The 20,000-nt window shown below is 49.4% G+C and overlaps 1 protein-coding gene across 7 annotated transcripts in view; it reads left to right on the plus strand.

The window, feature by feature from the left end:
- The first annotated feature begins 904 nt into the window (after positions 1–904).
- Positions 905–20,000, plus strand: part of ZBTB40 (zinc finger and BTB domain containing 40) — a 42,823-nt gene continuing 23,727 nt past the window's right edge. For 6 of the 7 annotated variants that reach the window (XR_012635026.1, XR_012635027.1, XR_012635028.1 and 3 more), the window contains exons 1-5: positions 1,043–1,157; positions 8,630–9,417; positions 10,045–10,178; positions 16,994–17,189; positions 17,721–17,863. Coding sequence is in view for 3 of the 7 variants with exons in the window: in XM_074924920.1 (XP_074781021.1) it covers positions 8,691–9,417; positions 10,045–10,178; positions 16,994–17,189; positions 17,721–17,863 (1,200 nt within the window). In the remaining 4 variants the exon portion in view is untranslated. Of the gene's footprint in view, positions 1,020–1,042; positions 1,158–8,629; positions 9,418–10,044; positions 10,179–16,993; positions 17,190–17,720; positions 17,864–20,000 lie in introns of those variants that run through there. The other variant, XM_074924921.1, reaches the window with a different exon arrangement.

Below are 20,000 nucleotides of genomic sequence, written 5' to 3' on the forward strand. Positions count from 1 at the left end.
CTATGCCGGTGCGTGTCTGCAAGAAATACAAATTGGGGTCATATTGCTCTGCCCCAAGAGCAGGCTGCCTGTGCACAGGCTCAGTGAGGACAGCCTGCTCCTACCCCTCGTCCTGCCATACGCACGGCATACATACACAGGACCTTCAAAGGCCCAGTGGCCCTCGGTACCTGCCAGCTCCACTGTGCTGGGGACAGCCATACATCCTGGGGGTCCCTGCTAGGATTGCTGGCACCCCCCCCCCCCCCATTCACTTTCCAGACCTGGTAACCCAGGTGGCCTTCCCACCTGTGGCAGGGCTGCGAGCTGGGCTGCAGGCTGGCTGGCAAGGCTGCCCTCGGGGTGGCTAGGGAAAGTGGAGGGGATCACCACAATGTCGAGATGGCTGCTAGGAGGGAGCAGGCAGCCGTGCCAGCGGTGTGTTGTGAAGCCAAGGGCTAGCAGCTGGGCAAATGGCTGAGGTGGCAGAAGGAAGATCGGGACCCGCTGCCGCCCTCCCACAGCCAGCGCCCCCAATCCCATCATCGTGGCTCCGGAAGGCCAGCACGGCCTAGATGGATCCTCCCCCAGCCCAGCCCAAGGGCAAGTGACTCAGAAGCAGAATTCGCTCCCGCCGGAGACCCCCGCCTCAGCCCGGGCGGGCCCCGCAGCCACCCTGCGCCCTCCTCAGGAAGCGCACCGCGGCTCTACGCCAGAGGATGATGCTTTATGAACCCAGGGGGCTCCGAGGGCGCCTGAGGCGGCCGGCGGGGCGGGAGCGGCCCGGCGGGGCGGGGCCTGGAGGGGCGGGGCCGCGCGCGAGAGCTGCGCATGCCCAGCTGCCGCCGGCCGCTCGCGGTCTTGCCCGCCCCCCCCCCCCGTCACGTGCCGCGGGAGCCGGCCCGCTGCCGCTTCAAGATGGCGGCGCGCGGCCCCGCGCCGCGGCGGGGGGTGGGGCGGCTGTTGTTGAAGCTTTATTGTTCCCGCGGTGGCGGCCGCTGCCGCCGCGCGCCGTGTCCGCCGCGCCGCTCCCAATAAAGGTAACCATGGCGACGGGGGCGCCGGCCGGGCCGCGCCGCGCTGGGGGCTGCGCTCAGGGGGCGGCCGGGCCCGACCCGCCTCGCTCGGCCCGTCCGCTGCGGCTCCGCTCCCCGTGGGCGTCCCGGAGGGTCTCAGCGGTCAGTTCCCCCGCACCGCCCCCTTCCATCCCCGCCGGGCTGCCCCAGCTCCCGCCTCCCCCGCCGGGGCTCGGCCTCGCTTCCCCACTTCGGTGCCAAACCCGCGCGGGGGGGCCTTGCTGGGCCGGGGCTCCGCCGCGCCGGGGATGGGGCGGTTTGCCTCGTCCCGGGGAGCAGGGGAACGGGAGCAGGGAGGGACCGGCTCCCGCGAAGCCTTTGCAGGCGGGTGAGGAGGTTGAAGGGAGCCTGCGGGCTGCCCTTGCCTACAGCCTGGCCGGGAGGTGGATCCCCCACGGGAGTGCTGTGTTAAAACGAGGTGTGCTTGATAGGTGCTCCACGGGAGGCCAGAAAATTGAAGGACTGTCGTCCCTATCATTTAGAACACTGCATGTGTTCCTTCTGCCGAAGGGAGCTGCCTCAGTGCATCACTGCTGTGGAGAACATGGCAGTAGTCTTTCCTTCTGTAACCTACGCTGACACGCAAAGATGCTCCCACCAGAATTTTGGCTTTCAGCTAGGTACTACTAACCCCCCAAAGATGTTTCTCATTAGATCCACTTTAGGGGCTCTTTGGGTGGTGTCTCCTGCTTGGACAGAAGTTCTGAACCTTCCAGAAAATATTTTAGACAGGGAAGGGAATTACCTTGCTCTTCCATGCCTTTTTTGCTACAGATTTCTCTTCTTTGCTTTGGATCAGTACTCATGTCTGTTCATATGATCGGTTAGAAGACTGACTCATCAAGAGACAAATAAATAGTTTTTTTGCACTAAGCAGTCAGCACTCTGATCCAGTTCCTTGTTGATCACCAGCTCGACAGAGCTGCTGCAGAGGAGCTGGGAGGAGGGAGGAGCAGGGCTGCCCCTTTCTGTAGCAGCCTGTTGTCTGGTTGATGTGTTACAGGAACGTGCAGTGATGGGTCCTGCTCAGTAAAACCCACCTCCTCCCCAGGGAGGGACAGGTTTGTACGCGAGTCTCAGGGGTAATTTCTTCTATTGTGGAAAGGAAGGCTGGCACACCTGGTTTGTTGGCCCATTAAGTCATAAGGCAGCATAATTCTTCAGGGTTTTGGTTAAGATGTACCAAGTGTCCTGCCTTTGAAGAGGAATTTGGGTTTCACACCTCGGTATGAGGATTGGGTGGTACAGGAATAGCCAGTTGGAGTACGGACCAGAGCAGAGGTCCTCTCCCAGCTGACCACCCCAGCTTATGTGGCCAGCTCATTCGCTCTTGTTTCATCTCTCTTTCCAGTATATTTTGAGTTAACTGCCATGACATAACCCTTAAACAAGGTGCTGAAAATGCACCTGTGTTTGCCCTCACTGTAGCTCAGCAGTTATAGAAGTTTTCCAGGAGATAAAGTGAGTTGGTTTCCTGGAGTAAATGCCGTTACACTTTTACATTGCAGTATCCTTCTCTGTCTGTGTTTTAAAGCAGCTGCACACACATTTGAAGTTGTTGTAGGTCCTTTTGCCTTAATGGAGTTTCGGGGCTCTGGTGGTGCCTCTCTGCTGGCCTAAAGCAGGAGATGACAGTAGTGGAAGTCCAGGTCCCTCCTATCTGACTGTCTCAATAGATTCAGGGTGATTCTGTGTACTTTACTAGTACTAGCCCCATTTGGGCTGACCACACTTGAGAAATGTCATTCTAAAACTTTTTTTTTAACCCTGTGTGCTTGAAGAAGCCTTTGGATCAAGGCACCTTACAGGTGCATTGTGCCTTGTCTGGTTGTAGGTGTAGGAACAAATGTCTGCTGCACTTCTGCTGACAGCAAAACCGATCAAAAAAGTTGGTCAAAGCAGTGTGGTTTATTTTTTTTAAACCACTAATAAATGACAACATGCAGTCTTCTCTGGTGTAAACCTGCCTGACAAACAGGGATTCAGATGTCCAGCTTTTGTTTTTTGAGGGTGTTATGGGAACCTGTAAAATACAAATGACACTTTCACTGTTGGGCAAAATGAGACATGTATGAGCAGTGACTGGAGCAAACTTTGGCTGTTGCTTTGGGTTTATGTTGGTTTTCCACTGTGTGATTTCATTCTTTTGTTGGGGCAGCGCTATTCCAGGAGGGATAGACAGCAGCCCTCGCTTCGAAGAGTAATGGAAAACGTGCTGTTAAGAGTTGGAGCATACCTATTCGTTTTTCAATCTATTATATTTCCATTCATAGCATCAGTGGAGAAGAGATAGCCAAAGTGTTGCATGTTTTTTGAGTGGTATATTCTGCTGCCTTTGGAGACTGTGGAGGACTGCATTTAGTCAAAGTGTTGCTTATTTTCCTCTGTTATCTGTCTGCACTGATGCTCTGAACTGAAATAAAATAGATTGAAAAACAAATTGGTGTGCCCTGGCTCCTTGTACTGGATTTTACATTATCTTCTGGGAGAGCTGCTTGCTCTGGCTCTTTGGAGCACCCCAGAGAAAGGTAATGACCCCTCAGCCTCTTTCAACACTTCAGAGACTGAATTACTTTTGGTGGGAGAGGTAAGAAAATTGAATTGCAGTACATGATTTTCTGGCTTTGCAATAACCCTCTTTGTAAGGTCATTATCTTAGTAACAAGAAAACAGGAAACTAGTAAACACGCACAAAAAGTATTCAGATTCTGATTTAGGGCTGTCACTGTCCTTAACTCCTCAGAGCTAAACCCAGAAAGTTGCCCATCGCTTGGAGGCTGTTATTGCACCCTAGGGACTGCAGGTCCAAGGAACAGGAGAGAACGAATCTCAGCTTTCTGTCCGGCTGCATTTACTGATGTACATGGGTCTTGTGCAATGAGCCTCTGAGTAAGTGCAGAATGGGCAGTGGTGGGGTGAGCCCCTCTCACAAGGGCAGGGAGCCTTTCCGGGCTGGGACCTGCGCTGACTGCAATGAGCGCTTTGGACTGCAGCTCCTTTGAGCAGAAAGCTGCGAGTGCAGGGAACAGGCAGGTTGTTGGGCTGCTCCTCTGAGACCCTCCAGTCAGCTCTAACAGAAGTAGCATTTACTTAAGACAGAGAAGTTGGATTCTTCCATTTTGCTTAGCGCTTTCTGTCCACATTAGTTCTTTATGCCTGCTTTATTTTAGCTTTTTAGAGCTTGCGTAGGACTTGCTTTCTTCTACTTTTGCACCGCGTGTGCAGGTTGCTTTTAGTTATTTTTATTACCGGTCTGTGCAGTGCATTGCACTGCGCGGTGCTGTCAGCAGAGGGAGCACAAGGCTGTGGGTTTGTGCTTTTAAAAAGCAGTGTGATGGTATTGTTTAATTTCTTGGCAGGGCAGCAATAGTTGTTGGGGTTTTAAAAAAAATTTTTTGAAAGCTAAAAAACGCCTGCTCCATGTGCATCCCAAAGAAGAATTTCAGACATGGAACACATCTTCCAGCTGGCTACTAATCAATGCAGGATGTAGCTTTTGGTGTTATTTTATTAATGCCCAGCAGGTGTGTTGACCAACACCTTGTAAAAGCCCTTAATTATGACAGTGAGAGTTATACAGAATCCTTTTGCTAAGGCCGTGGTGGCATTAAAATTCGCTCTGTGCCTTGTGATGGACTTTCTGATGATGTGAGGTACTGCAGCAGCCTCGTAACTGTAAGGGAGGGATGGTGTCACCTGGGCATCTTTGGAGCACCTGTCTCTGTAGGCTCTAACTGCTAAAGTGCTCAGTCCTAAATAACAATTGTCTTTTGATGAACCTAGTGATGTGGATGGCTTCTGAATCAATTGAATCTGGATTGAAGTAACTGTATGAATGATGAAGAGAAGTAATTTAGTTTGGAAACTCATATTCAGTCATGTAGGTAGAATTGGGTATTCCTGTTTCCTCGCCCTCTGTGAAGAATCATTGTTGCGATCAACATATCCTGTTCCTATTCTAATGTAGCTTAAAGAAAAAGACATGATCCCCTTGAACTGTGGAGGTGTACAGGATAGAAGTACTTGGGGAAAGGAGGAAAGAGCTGTAACTGGATGGTGGAGGGTAATGTTTGGTGCAGACCTGTTCTGGATCTCCTGTACTTGGGAGGTTCAGAAGAAGGGGCTTCTTTGCTGAAGTGGGTGACCTGAGAGCAGTCTCAGATGATAATGGCTGCTTAAGGAGGACATTTTGATAAATGTGGTTAAGCAGAACCTTAGGAATATTAGACACTTTTGAAAATGTGACTCAATTTGATTGACTTTGCAGTCTCACTGGAAGTCAGTGGAATGAAAACTCCTAAGACACCTTAGTGTTCTCCCTGAGAAGCTGGTAGGACAAGGCTTAAGATGTCCCTTGGTGTTCCTCAAAAGATTTATTCTTCTTTTGCAAAGCCCATCTGGAAGGTAGCTAAGCTGAGCAAATATCTCTGTCTTCTCTCTCCCCCCTTCTGACTCCAGTGAGATGGTATTTTGTCATAGTGCAGTGCTGTTGTTTCTCAGATGTCAGAGACCCCAGAAGCAGCCCACTTACCTTAAGTTTGAAATTCATAAAAAACCCCAGTGATCCTGGCTCCAAAGAGGATGTGGAGAAGCAGCTTTAAGCTGAAAAAGTGTTTTTTTTCTCACCAGTGGTGCTCGCAGAGGCAGATGGCTTGTGCTCTGTAAGCACTCATTGCTGCTGAAGTATTAGTTACCTGCTCTCAGAGAGATTGTCAGTTCAGCTCAGTCCTCCAGCCAAATCTCCCAAAATCCGTCTTGAAGATGCCTGGGAAATGAAGCCAGACAAATTCGGGTAAGAAACAAGACCTGTAATTTAACAGTTAGAATAGCTCTGGTGGTGGAGGCTCCTCCCCCTAAAAAGCAGTTCTTACCGTGACTGGGAACCTTGCTGGAGGAGAAGCTTTAGCCAAACCCAAGTTACTGAGTCCGGAAATCTAGGAGGCAGTGACGGATGAGAAATCAGATTGCTGGTGGTGATCCCTTCTGCCCATCAGATTTGAATAAAACCCTGAAGCATGTTCAAAGTAGGGGGCACTTGCCTTGAGGATCGTCTTGGCCATCACCCCTCATTAAAAAATGTCTGTTCTCTTTGGCAGTACTGAATCTTTGGGTCCCCATAATTAAAGAAGTAAAATGTATTGAAACAAATGTGGGTGATCTAATTGCTCAGGACACATTTTCCAGTGCTCTGAGTTGCTGTAATAAAAGGGTTGTGCTGCTAGGCTGCTTAGAGCTTTACTGTTTTGAGCTGTCATGGGCAAATATGTCTTCTATATTCTTGCCAGGAATAGAGGGAGCAGACGGTGCTGCTGCTTCTTCCAGCTTGCCATGATAGAAGCAATAGGTTTTATGCAGAAGGCTATTCATGGCGAAGTGAGCAGACAGCTCTTCCAGGACATCAATGCTTCTTCCTTCTTGCCCTTTTGTAGGAAGAGCCACAGCTATTATTATTTAACCACCAGACCCAATTTAATCTCGGATACTGGAAGTCCTTCAGCTCCAGGGAAGGAGTGGGTGGACTAAAACTGCTATTACATTGAGCCTGGCAAAAGAAACGTGTCTCTTTCTTCTCCCACGACCAGCAGCAACTCCACTGATGGCAGCTTGGTTGCTTGTGGTTTACAACAACGTGGGAGAATAACAGAGCCCGGGTGTTTAATAGGGTGGAAGTGCAGGTGGCCAACCCTGTGCACAGGCGAGGGGGTAGATCTGGTACTTGTGCAATAGCAGAGGTGACCTGCAGACCAGCCAGCCTTTGGTAGCGATGTGCCCAGAGAAGCTCTCGTTCCTGGGAGGCTGGAGGGCGGGGTATCAGCAGCTTGTACTGGGTCTGGCTTCGCTTCACTTATATTAAAACTGCTTTTCTTTTACCCACAAGGGCTGGTTTGGGTTTTTTTTCCTGTCTTATTTTCTTTGCCCTGTTGAGAGAAAAGGGGGAAAGGGAGGGAAGTGATAGAGTGACTTGGTGGGTACCTGGCATTTAGCAAAGGTCAAATTGTCACACAGCTACTTAGGTTTCCTTGCCCTCCAGAAAAGGACTCACCTACCCCGTGCTTTTGCTTCAAAGGTATTCAGATGGGGAGCATGACACCTCTGCTCTGAGGTGATATCAGAACCATCTGTGATCTTATCCTGTTGAAAAGCAAATTACATAGTACTTCATCTTTAAAGAATGGGAGAGCTCTTGGCTGAGCAGGAGAGCTCTCCTGCATAGGTGGTATCCACCAACCAGTTGCTCAGCCGTCTGTAGCTTTGGTATGAAGTGGTGTCTCTTGGCTCCCTCCTGTCTTCCCACAGCCACCGCAGGCAGTGCCATGCAGAAGGACAGCTGGAGTCCTGCCCGCCTGTGGGCAGGAGGTCCTGCTTCCCACAAAGTCTGAACTGCAGAGGGGTTGGCGCCTTGTGGGCGCGAGGCGAGATGCCAGCTCAACCTGCACCCAGCGTCTGCTTGCAACTCACAATTTGGTGTAAGCTGGGAGTTGCTCCGAGCCTGCTTTCGTATGAGGCAGTGCCTCAAGTTGGTGTATGAGCATTGGCTCATTAAAGCTTGTGCCCTAACAGGCAATATTACTCCTGTTCTCTGCAAGAGAGTAGGAAGCTGAGTGTGAAGATGTTAAGCAGTTGAATGTCATGTAAATCGTGTCCATCCAGGTGCTCTTCCCCTAGTGCTCACGCTGTTTTGTTTCAGCATCATTGCCAGGACCAGTGTTAGGCATCCTAGTGTGTAGACAAGGCAGTAACATCTTTATCTTGTCTAGCTTGCATAAAAACTCCAGATATCCCGCTGATAAAAATTCAGTTGGCAGATGTCCTATCTATTCTCACTCCTGCAGTGGGGTGGGGAGAAAAGTAAAAGTGAGGCTCTGGTAGATGGGATTAGGGCTGTGGACTTAAGCAAGAAATTACAGCTTGGGGGAAAGGACTTGTAAATTGATGAGTCAGGACCGTGGTGTGCTGAGAAGGGAGATGCTGCAGGCCCCGGGCTGCAAGCAGCTCTCTATCTAACACTCCCGTGCCTCTGTTGACCTTAGCAGTGATGTGGGGAGAAAAGGAACTGGTCCCAAACCACTTAGTGCTTTGCAGGTCAAAACCAGGAGCTCAGATTCTCCTCTGTGTTTGGTAGGTGTTCTGAAGAGGTCTTCCTGCACTGCTTCCACACCTGCCCTGTCAGAATCCAGCTTCTGAATTCAGTCTCAGCTCCGGCTTCTGGAGGCAGGGAGAGCCTGGCACTGCAGTGCCTGATCTCAAGAGCATTCACACCTCCTTGAGCTCTGTGGCAGGAGGCACATCAGGGAGTCGCTTCACCCTTTTTGTAGCTCCTGGGACTCAGCACTCATTCCTCAGCTCTTTCTGAAGTACTTGGAACAATATCTAGACTCTCAAGCTCCTCTAGGATAAGTTGCTGAATTTGGGGAGTGTGAGTTTAGAATGGGGCCTCTTGCTGTAACCATGAACTGTGGCATAGTAAACTACTAGGAGGTGTAAACTGAAAAGAAATTTTTGCTTACTCTTTCTTTCTGTCTGGCTACGATCTGAGCAAAGTGCTAACGGGATCCTTTATTTTTTTTCACTAGCTGGACTTTGTGAAAGCGGTGTGGAGACCATGTCAAGAGGAGGCTAGTAGACCCTGGTGCCATGGAGCTTCCCAGTTACAGCAAGCAGCTGCTGCAGCAGCTGTACGCTCTCTGCAAAGAGGAACAGTTCTGTGATTGCACCATCTTCATTGGGAATGTTCATTTTAGAGCACACAAGGTGGTTTTGGCTGCTGCCAGCCTGCTTTTTAAATCCCTGTTGGACAGCACAGACACCATCTCCATCGATGCTTCTGTGGTGACCCCCGAGGAGTTTGCACTCTTGCTGGAGATGATATACAGTGGCAAACTCCCACTGGGGAAACACAATTTCACCAAAGTTATCTCCGTGGCAGATAGTCTGCAGATGTTTGATGTGGCTGTTAGTTGCAAAAACCTCCTCAGGGACCTCATCAGCTGTTCTACTCAGGGCCAGGTAGTGAGAGAAGTCTCCAGCCAGGCAGCAGACTCATCTGGAAACTGTGCTGAAGCTAATAACCTGCCCCAGTCTGAAAAACCTGGTGAAGGAGAAACAGATATTATCCTCCCTCGGAGAGTTTCCCCTTTTCCTGGTGCTGTAGAAGCAGAAGTAGAAGCAGGTGTTTCTCCTCCTGGCCACGAATTTACTGTGAATCACACCTGGGTTCAGCAGGACATGATGTCAAGCGACTCCAGATCCCTCCAGGAGGATTCAGGCTCTCGTCCTGACCAGCCTTCCCGTGACGAGCAGGGTGGCTGTGTGGAAGAGGAGCTTGCTGAGCCTCCAGAGGAGAAAGGAGTGAAGGATTTAGGTGAGACTTCACAGGTCTGGGCACAGCATTGCCTCTTATTTGCAACCATGTTGACTCATGTTTTCCTGTTATGGGGGATCTTTTCCTTTTGTGTTTGTTCTTTTTAGTTTGCCCTGGGTTGGCAGCAGCACCAACACGTACAGTTTTTCTGCAGGGACTTCCTTTCTTTGGCACCTTGCAATACTCTCCTTTGGCCTTTGCAGCTGCTTTACGCTCACCGCTTTACCAGAGCTGTAGTGAGCAAAACTTTTCTTACCCGTGTACCTGATTGCATCTGACGTACAGTGGGATCTGCATTAGTGCAGGACATGAGGTTGATAAGGCAATCTTTATCACAGTAAGTGAACAGAGTTGTCTGCTAATGCTACCTTATCCTTTAAACTCCTGTTCAGCATGGAAGGAAAACAGAGGCTGTACTGGGTTTAAAATAAATGTTCCATTTATAACTGGTGTTAAATAAACTGTTGGTTTTCCCTCCAGGCTGTGCGATATCTTTAGAAGGGATTTGAGAGTCACAGTTTCCCTATTATAGCCAATGTGCTGGTTACAAACTGATGCCTTTCAATCACATCATGCTTTCTGTGAATCCCTTCAATTAGCAAATAACTCATCTTGTTTCTTACACAGAAGCAGAGAGCAAAAGCTGTAAACTGCATTTCTTTCTTCAATATGAAAGTGTTTTCTCTGAGGCCCTTTCTGATGCCCGAGCTGTGCTGAAAAGACTAGAAGAGTGCAGAGAAATTGATGCCTCTCAAAAGGAGGTAAGTGTGTTTACCTGGGTAAATGATACAGATTTTTTTCTTCACCCTGCTGAAGGCTGGAATAGTTTGTGCCCTGTTTAGGAAATCGTTTCATGAGCAACTGGGGAGCCAGTGCCTGGTTGTTTGAAGGGCAACACGTGCTCACCTGAACAATACCCTGGAGAGAAGCATCTGTAAGAGCAAGCTGCTCATGCGTGTAGGTAAAGAAGTGTGTGTCCTACCCTGAAGACATTGTGTTGTAGGAGAGCTCCAGCGCTGATTTCTCTTCTGTTTATGGAATTTGCTTTGGGAACTGTATCGACTTGTAGATAACTGACATATGAAATCCCAAAATAGACTTCCCGAGCCCTCAGTGAGGGCTTGCTGTGGAGCATCTGCTCGGCTCTGCGTATGGCAGCCTGCTCGTGGGGAGTGTTCTGGGAGGGCTACGGGTGCTGCCCTCAGCGCTTCTGCTGGTGGTGTGCTGCTTTAAAAGCAGTTGCTGGTGAATGATGCTCAAGTTACTGTTACAGGGGATGTTTGAGTCTGGTGCTTGGTTAATGCTGAAGGATACTCTGGGCTCTGAAAAATGGTAGCCTGGTACCAGCTGTACACACCAGCTTGAAGCCACCACAGAAACAGCAGGTTATGTCCGTATTGGTGTAGCTGTGGCGCAGGAGGATGCGGAGCTTGGAAATGATTGTGGTGGCTCCATGTGGGCACTCATGCTGGCTGCATGCTGCTGCATGATCGCGGGGTCTGGGAAAAAAGCTGTGACACTACAGAGTAAGGGTGGAACTGGACTTGCTCTCCTCACCCGGGTGTTTCTGATAGAGCGTTTTTCATACCAGGGTGCATGAACCGCCCTGTGTACTTTTTCTGTGTGTGTAAAAATGAGAATGTGACTGTTTTACTGCTGGCTCTTCAGTGGCTCCATGGTTAGCTGGGCCTTTGAAGCCAAGAAATGCTGTTCCCTTGGTTGGGGGGCTGCGATGCTCTGTAGGTTCCCATGTGTTTGCTGGCTGGGAAGCTGTCTGGATTTGAGTCACTTGGTCCCTCCAGTACCATTATGACCATGAGACATGGGACATTCTGGCTGTGATGGCATTCTCTTTTAAAAACCCAAGGCAACCTGTTTATTAGACAAAAACCTGTATTACAGCAGGGAGAATTCCCTTGAGTTGGGGAGTGCAGGTTTCTTTTTTGATGAGCCTTTAAATGTTTGTGGAGGAAGGCTCATGTTCTTTTACCTGCTGACCCTCCTGGTGGTGTTGAACTTAACATCTGTGGGGCTTTAGGAGGGGGATGTGTGTTCTAATTCGTGTTTGTAGCAGCAAGCCTGAGTGCATAGTTCTCAGCATGCCTGTGTGCCCCGAGAAGGATTAGGTTTTCGTATGATTATTCGTCGCCCTGATCAGAAAAATATGTCAGGTTTAAAGTTTTACCTATTCTGCACCTTGGCAATTGGAGCGGTGCTGGGGAGGGTGCTGGGCGATGCGGATGAGCACTGCCAGAAAGGATTTGGCAGCTCCATGCACTCATGCCGGCAGGGATGACCCGTGCTGGCCTGCCTTCCCTTGCCCACTTGTGCTGCCTCCACGGTCACAGGGCAGAACCACACCTGCAGAGTGCTCAGGCAGCGTGTGACCTCGCTTCTGCTCTGCCTAACAGCCCCATTTTCTATTGCTTTGTGGTGACTGTTGCTTCATGTTTCCTCAGCACCTCCAGGACCCAGCAGGTGAGGTTCACAGACTCGAGCCTGGCCCTTTATGCTCCCAAATGAGCTGTTGCAGCAGGAGCCAAGCGAGAGGTTGTGGAGCTCAGAGACAGTTCGGGTGTCTGACCGCAAAATGGCAGCTGGACAATTTTTCTGCAGCTATAAATAAATGCTGAATAAATGAGAAATGGATTTTCTTTAAGCCTTCCTGAAAAATCGCTTCTCAGCTGTGACAAGCATGAAAAGTGTCAGCCCCAGGGCAGTGGGGGGCACAGACTGCAGCCTGTTGTGAGCAAGGGCTCAGCCAGATCTGTCCCTCTGAGCTCCCCTCTGAGACAAGCAGAACCTGTGGGCACCGGCGCCGAGCCTGGGCTCTGTTTCCAGCAGACGGAGCAGCTTTTTCCCACAAGAGCCCAGTGTTTTCTTCAGGGGAAGCACAGCAGTGTGTTTTTTAAAAAAGTCATGCTTTAAAGTGCAAGTTCAGCTCCAAAGAGCCCAGCTTAGGATGCGTAATTAAGGCTGAGATTGTGCCAGTGATAGATGTCAGTGGATTTTACTTTTTTCCTCTCTCCTTTTATTTTTCCCTCCCCCTTTTTTGTATTATTTCACTAGTCATTTGCTTGAAGTCTCTTGGGTGCCTCGGGGCAAGTAAAAGTCTGGAAGCCTATGAGATGCCATTTCTTTGCACTGAGCAGTCTTGCTGTGCGTGCTTGCCCTGCCGCAGGGGAGATCTCCCATCCCTCATGCACACTTCTTTCTGCTCAGGAGCTTTTTGTGTGTGGCTTATCTCTACAGGCAAGCAGCAGTATGTTTTGGACAACAAAGTCTGGGCAGTGTGGGGGCTTGCAGGTGTTTGTGGGGGTTTTGCAAGCCTGCCTGTTGACAGCGAGGCTGTCCTGGTGTTCAGGCTCCTCTGGTTACCACAGGAGTTTACCTTGGACATAGCCTCTGTATTTGTATTCCCTTGCTCAGGAGCTCATCCCTGCATGGGTGCCTTGTTCTGCTCCCCTCTGGTCTTGCTGCCTTATTTCCTGCTACTTCCAGTGGAGATTTGTTAGGTCATGGGGTTTTTCCCCAGGGAGGTTTGTGGTGCAGGGCTTGCTTTTGTGAGAATTATTACTTTTCTCCAAGTCTGATGTTGCATTCTGCTCCCTGGGCTGAAAAATGTGGATGAGTTGCTTTTCTGTTTAGGGAGATGTGATTCTTGTTTTTGTTTTAGAGTCTCTCTGTGTATCTGACATAAACTATTCCTATCTAATTTGGCTCTGGCTTGGATGAAACCTGCTTGGAAATGAGAACAAGACTGAAATTGCAGTAATTTGGGGAAGCGTAGAAGAGCTTTGTTGGTGTCAAGTCTTATCTTCCTGTGCTCTCTTAGAGAAACTCAATTCAAATTATTGCACAGCTCATTTGTTCCTTCTACTACTGGGTTCAGATGAAGTGGGGGAGCGTTGATTCTCCCATGTAAAAATAAATGTCACCGTGCTTATGGATCATTACCATTGTCTGTGGGCCTGTCCAGTTATTGTTGTCCTTCATTTGCAGCTGCAGGGATTTCTGGATGCGGCAGAAGAAAGAAGTTTCCCATTATCTTCTGCATCCTGATGGGAAGTAATAGGTTGTGAGGGTTCTATTTTGTGGTGGCAGAACTGGAGAACATTTTTCCCCCATTCTAGTGTAGTTGTGTGGAAGTTTGGACTGAACTTTTTCTCCCATTATGTGGAGCAAGCAGTGGTCAGCATTCTCCACAGAGCCTTCCTGGTGCTGGTGTCTCCCTCACCAGTCACATACAAATGCAGGCTTGAAAAAAAAGCACTTAAGATATCTGAACCAGAAATGGGAACCTAGTTTTCTCCAATTATTGTATGCACAGTGATAGCTGACAGACTTCATGACACGGGCATAGCCTACGAGCTTCTCTGTGGTCCAGACGTGTAGAGCCAGTCCCTGTGCGGTCTGTGCCGCTGACTCTTGCGGGCAGCAGCTCTGTCCATGCAGGTTTCCAGTGGCTTTTTTTATATTTGCTTCCCCTTACACACATCAAAAATGAATCAGTAGAAAAATGCAAAGCAGTTTGTGTTCACAGAGGACTGGTGGCTATGTCTCTGGAAGTTTCCCTGTGGTGACCAGCCTCCTGTGGTCAGGGACTTTGCAGCTCGCTGAACAGCCAGTGCAGCTCTCCTCAGGGAATGGAGGAGGCATTGAGGTGCTGCCACAGGAGTTACCACATTCAGGGGTGAGTATTCTAACTGAATGTGCCTCCCTTGTGAGGGAGGTGTCTGAAGGGAGCTAGCTTCTGTCAACCTAGACCCCATGGCTTTCCAGCCTGTCTCTTGCAGATCCCTCCCCACCACCCTTTGGGTGCTTGCATTCACTCTAAAGCCAGTGTTTGAGGGAGATCTCTCAGTAGTAGCCACTGAAGTGGCTTTTTGCAGAGATGTGCTCTCACAGCGGGACCAGAAGCATGGATAAGGCACAAAAATCTGCTTGCCCACCTGCAGGGAAGAGGCTAGTGTCTAGCTGGGCTAGTGGCTGCACTGACCTGCCCTTGTTCTCTCCCCACATCCCTGGGTGAAATCCTCAGGGTGCCCGGGCCATTGCACTCCCTGGTAGATTGTACATTACTTGCCCATCTGGTTGAGGTCCTCTCTGGGTCCCAGGATGTGCCCCAGCATGGCACACCCGTTGAGTTGAGCCCAGCCCAGGCTCAGGACTGCTCCTTGCAGGGCCAACCACCAGCTGTTCTTCGAGCAGCCCTGTCCCCACCCAGAAAAACTTTATCTCACCATCGTGCTGGAGGGGGAGGTGGAGGTCCCAGAGGCACTGTCTTCCTAAAGGGTTGTGGATTGGTGTGAGGAGGGAGATTAATGCCTGGCTGGGAGGACACAGTCCTGATGCAGCTCCTGCCCATTTCAAAAGCAGGTTGTGGCTCTGCATGAGCAGCGTCGTGCATCTTCCTATCCAAAGTGGCAGAAGATCTTGGAAGGAGGAAGCAGAGGATAATAAGGAGTGAAGGGACAGAGCTAGAGGTTCTGTTGTGGGGCGAAGGAAGACAACAGTGTTGGAATCAAATGTATTAGGAAATCTGGAAAAACGTGGAAAATCTGGAGATCGTATGAAGATAGGAGACCTGTGGGGATTCCTGTTCGGAGCTTGCCTTGGAAATGGGGAGGTTTGAGATGAACTGGGAGGGCTGTTCTATGGTCTGTGACTGCTGGGGAACTGAGGAGTGCTGTGGCCACCAGAACTGACACCCCCAACTGGGACCAAACTTCTCAGTGAACATTGAACCTATTTGGTGGCACAGCTTAAGCTTAAGATGTGTCTTGGTGACTCAGTTTCCCTGCTCAGAGAGCCTCTCTTGCTCCAGTCTGGAAGTTGGATGTGTGCTAATTTCTGCCAATTTGGCCACGAGCGGTTTTGGAAGCATGACGGATCGGGTTCTGATGTGTGGGCACACGATGACTAAGTGGAAGCTGGGGTTCCAGCTAATACCAGTATTTCTCAATTTTTTTCCAGGGTCTTTGGGAATTGTTAGTGCTTCAAAGTCTAAAATGTGCTGTGTGCTCTTTCAAAACACTGCTGAAAGGCGGCTGTTCCCACTGAGCAACATGTCCGAGGAAAGGTCTTCCGGAAAGAGACTATAAATAGCAGAGCCTTTCAGTTTCTGAAAACTCATTTCCATTAACCAAATCCATGCACTGAGGAAGGGATGTTATCTGGAGTTCTGGGTAGCAATGCTATGCTGATTTTAATTTGAAAAAATAAAAATTAAAAAAATATTGTGACAACACAAGTTACTTTTCATCCCTATTAGTAAAAACATGTATTTGGCAGAGTGCTGAGCACCTTTAGGATGGTAAGAGTCAAGATATTTTGCATTTTACAGGATCATTGTGATCTGGAAGGGGCCAGGCATGCAAACCTTAAGAACAAACATGATCTGGTTATCAAGTCTCATTACAAATTAATGTTTGTATTAAAAAAATACCTTTAAGCTTGTTCTTCAGCACGTCTGCAGCAACTCCTTTCTTCCTTTATAACAGAGTCCTTCATGTCCACGTCTCTCTGTTCAGCAGGAAAAATGCCGTTAGCGGGTAAGAGCTGGGACTCCTGCAGCTTCCCCTCTGTGGATACTCTTTGCAATAGGTCACTGCACTGTCACGCTGCCCTAATATATGAGCATTTACACCTGCTAGGAAAAGCAAGTCCACCATCCCCCTGGTGCGGCCCCAAGCAGTTGCATTCAGTCTTTTTATCATAGAAATAAAAATGACAATGACAGCAGAAAATGGCCGCTCTCTCTGGAGCTGGGCTAAGCTCTCCACTTCAAAGGTACTTTTATAGCATCCCTGGAGTCTCTAATAAAGGACGCCTGCTCTGAAAGGCTGGCATCTCTCCTGGAGAGCTGGGAAGCCTGTGTCTTTAGGGGCAATATTTACAGCGTTAAAGGGCTCCAGGGAAATGGGAGCAAGAGTTACAGCTTATTTCTTTTCCTTTTATTTCCATAACTGTGCAGGCATGTTTGCCTCTGGTTGCTGTTTTGGGTCACTGGAGTGGGTTTTGGAGCTCTGGGTGTGATTGCCAGGTGTGCTGAGAGCCCACGACAGTCGGAGTTTGCGTGCCTCCTCTCCAGAGCTTTTGCTAGGAGACGTAGCTCCATTGTGACTTGAGGATGGAGATTCCTGAAAGTCCATTTAAAATGCTCTCTGCTTTCTGTGAAGTGATCTATCCTTGTTGTGCAGTGAAATATAGTGTCCTCTGCCCTAGCCGTGGGTTTCCAAAGTAATTAGACCATGTTTTATTAGGTCTCTTAGACTTACTGGCATTTTGCTGTTAGGGGGAGAAATGAAAAGATGATTCAGCTCTGGTTTGTGGGACTTGCTGTAAAGATAAGGGCTGGCAGTCGTGGCTTGCTGCCCTCTTTCCCAGGACTGGTGGCTGCACACTGGAGCTTGAGTTCAGTGATGTGTGTCTATGTGATTATTTTTTTGTTTTGTTTAATTTTTTTGTCCCCTGAACAAAAATCCCAGGATTCTGCTTTTCGTGTCTGTTTGTCTAGGGCAGTTGGCTCTGTTATTAAAATCTTCACTGCGTTTACCTGCCTGTTCTGTTGTAGGCTCTGGTTGCCTGTTTGGCAGAGGCAGGGGATCAGTCAGTGTTCAAGAAACTGCTGAGCAAAGTGAAGGATGCTCAGACCCTGGATGCTCAGACCCTCATGTCTTTACTGAAGCTGTTTCAAGACGGAAATCCCAAGCTGAGAGCAGCTTTGCTGGAGAGGGAAGAGGGCAGTGGAGAAACCCTGCAGCAAACAGGTACAGAAGTGGATGCAGCCTCTGGCAAAGTGAGCAGGCAACCTCACAGACAAAGCAGGTCTCCAGAAACCCGTGTCCTTGCTGGGATGCAGGAGATTTATCATATGCTGGCTGAGATGCTGGAGCTTTTCCATCCCCCAGCAGCGGGGTGTGGGCAGTGCAGGGCTCTCCCCATTGCTGCCTGGAGGGCTGGATCGATGGCTGCACAGCCAGCGTGAGTCAGAGCACAGCTGAGCCTCAGGATTGAAAGCTCCTTTCTTACTTGAGTCTAACACAAAGCAGTGGCCTTGCAAACCTGGTGTTAACCTCCAGCTTGCTTTATGGCTTTGTGCTCTGTTAGATAAATGAGACGTTTTCCTTTCATAGAGTTTAAAGAGAATAGTAAAGTGGTTTTCCTCTGCTGCTTGTGCTTGGGATGAGCTTTGCTATTCACTTAGATCTTTCACAGAGTCTCACTCACTTCAGGAGCCTGTCAGTTCCTTCAGACTGACTTGTTTCTTCTCTTGTGTTTCTGAATCCTTTTCTCCCCAGAGAGCACAGATGAGGGAGAGACACTGACCGCTCGCTTGCTGGGACGCAGGGAGGAGCTGATCCAGAGCGTGACACAGCTGAGTCCCATCGTAGAGTTCCTGGAGGCAGCAGAAGAGGGATTCCTGACTGACTCGGAGAAGCGGGTAAAAAAAATCTGAAATAGGGAGAACTTTGAGGGCGAGGGGGTGGGTGCGGTATGTCTGCAAGGAAACATCTTACCACATGCTTTGCCAAGTGATGTGCTAGCCTCACCTGGCAGTTTCACCTCCCTTTTGCACAGCACGGACTGCACATGTGTGTTGTCTCAGGTCCTTCTGTGCGGAACCGTGGGAACAGTGAAAGCTGAGCTGTGAAGGCAGCCTCGAGACCAGGAGGAACACTACGCTGCCAGACACAGAGTCAGGCTGCTCCTGCAAGTGGAGCCTGGCGCAGAGGAGGTGCCTGGTACTTCCCGTAGGCCCTGAAAATACCTTTTTGCGAGCCCAGAGAAGGCTCTGTGATGCAGTTTGGTTTCAGCAGAACCACTAATACCTCTGTGCTTGCCAGTTACCTCCTTGTGTACATGGTCCTCAGTTTGCCTTTCAGCTGACTCTCCCAGCTTTAACTCTTTTCTTTAACTCTTATCACACAGTTGCCTGCAGGAGTAGCACATCCACTGACTGATTTTTTTTATTTTTTTTTTAATGTGTTGAATGCAGCAGTTGGTGGGGAGGATTTTTGCTTTCCTGTAAGCAATTACATTATGCGCACTGATTTGCAGAAGCCATAAAGGACAAAATACTGTGTATAACCTGCTTTCCTTTGTGTTGGAGGGAGCTGGCTATACCCTGCCTGTGCAGCTGAAACTTGCAGGGTGCCCTAGCATGCTGCGCTCCGTACGCAGCTCGCAGACCTCCTGTCCTAGCTTGTCACATCAGTTAGTTCCCCTGACGTGGGATTATAGTGAGTGGAAAGCACTGTTGTGCTCAGCAGCATGAATGATGTCTGCTTTCTGTCTGAGTGAGCCTGACCAGAGCCATGACAGGTGGGCTGAGGATCTCTGCCCATCTCATCAGTCCTTCAACTAATGCTGTGCTCACTTGCATGCAGTCCCTGACCAAGTGTCTGGTGTGGAACATCCCCAAGCATGGGCACAGCTCGGGGCAGGAGGGTCAGAGAAGGTGCTGCCCACAGAAGCATCTGCCTTGTCCTTGTGGGCTAGGGTGTGGCAGCTGATGAATTCTCCCCTCTGAAAACAGCATGGCTGAGCCTGGAATGTAGAAGTGAGAGGAGAGAGCAAGATGTGAATGCAGCAAAGGACTCAGCATCTGCTGGGGATATTGTGGCTGTCAGCAGAGACCTGTGCAGGGTGCCTGGCGCTGAGCTCCTGGCTGTGAAAGCTGCATCAGCAGTGGGGAGATTAGGATTTTTCATATATGCCTGGTTATGTTGCAGTGTGGCCTTTCTTTTAAAGGCTGCACCTTTTCCCTGGCTTTTCTTTTTGTCTTTATGGAATTAGGTAGTAAAAATGCAGCCATTTTGTTTGTCCTTCCCATTGAAAAAGAAAAAAACAACAAACCAACCTTTTCTGCCATCGCTATTCTGCTCCTTGGCCACAGGATACAGCCTTTAATTGCATCATCATATACTACGGGACTCCTGCCTCTTTTGGTGAAAGGGCAGTGTTATTCAGTATTTCTTTTTATCCTCTTCAGTCACTGTATGATCCATTTGCTGCAGAGCCTCCAAACGCTGCTCCGAATACAAAGTCCTTCTCCTATCAGATCTCTTCATGCTCTTGTTTTGGGCCACAGGTTCCCAGCAAATAACAGATGTATTTGGGGGGCACTCCCCTGAGGCTGGGTGCATTGCTTTTCCCATGCTGTGCCACAGGAAAATAAGGCAGAAATTACTAAGTGTAGGCTGACCTTGGGGGGTTCCCTTTTTTTCAGGCTTGCTTTATTTGTTTTTTTCCTCTTCCCTGCCCTCCCCCGCCCCACCCCTCAGACGAGTGGAGAAGTGCTTTATTATTTCAGAAGTTAAATTGATTAAAATGATGGGCCTGTGGCATGTGTGCAGCTGACATCTCTGGTGTCTCAGGTGCAGTACTGGGAAAAAGAACATGGAATTAGTAGCCACCTCTGAAGGTTTCATCTTACCTGATTCATCCAGCATTGCACTAGAGCTCTTGACTGGAAGAGGTAGGATCTCGTTCTCCAAGGGTTCATAAAGATGAGGTTTTACTTTTTCTTCTCACAGTCACTGCCTCATTAGCTACACATTTATTCAGCAAGACAAGCG

This window comes from Athene noctua, chromosome 22, assembly GCF_965140245.1.
Source record: "Athene noctua chromosome 22, bAthNoc1.hap1.1, whole genome shotgun sequence".
Taxonomy (NCBI): domain Eukaryota; kingdom Metazoa; phylum Chordata; class Aves; order Strigiformes; family Strigidae; genus Athene; species Athene noctua.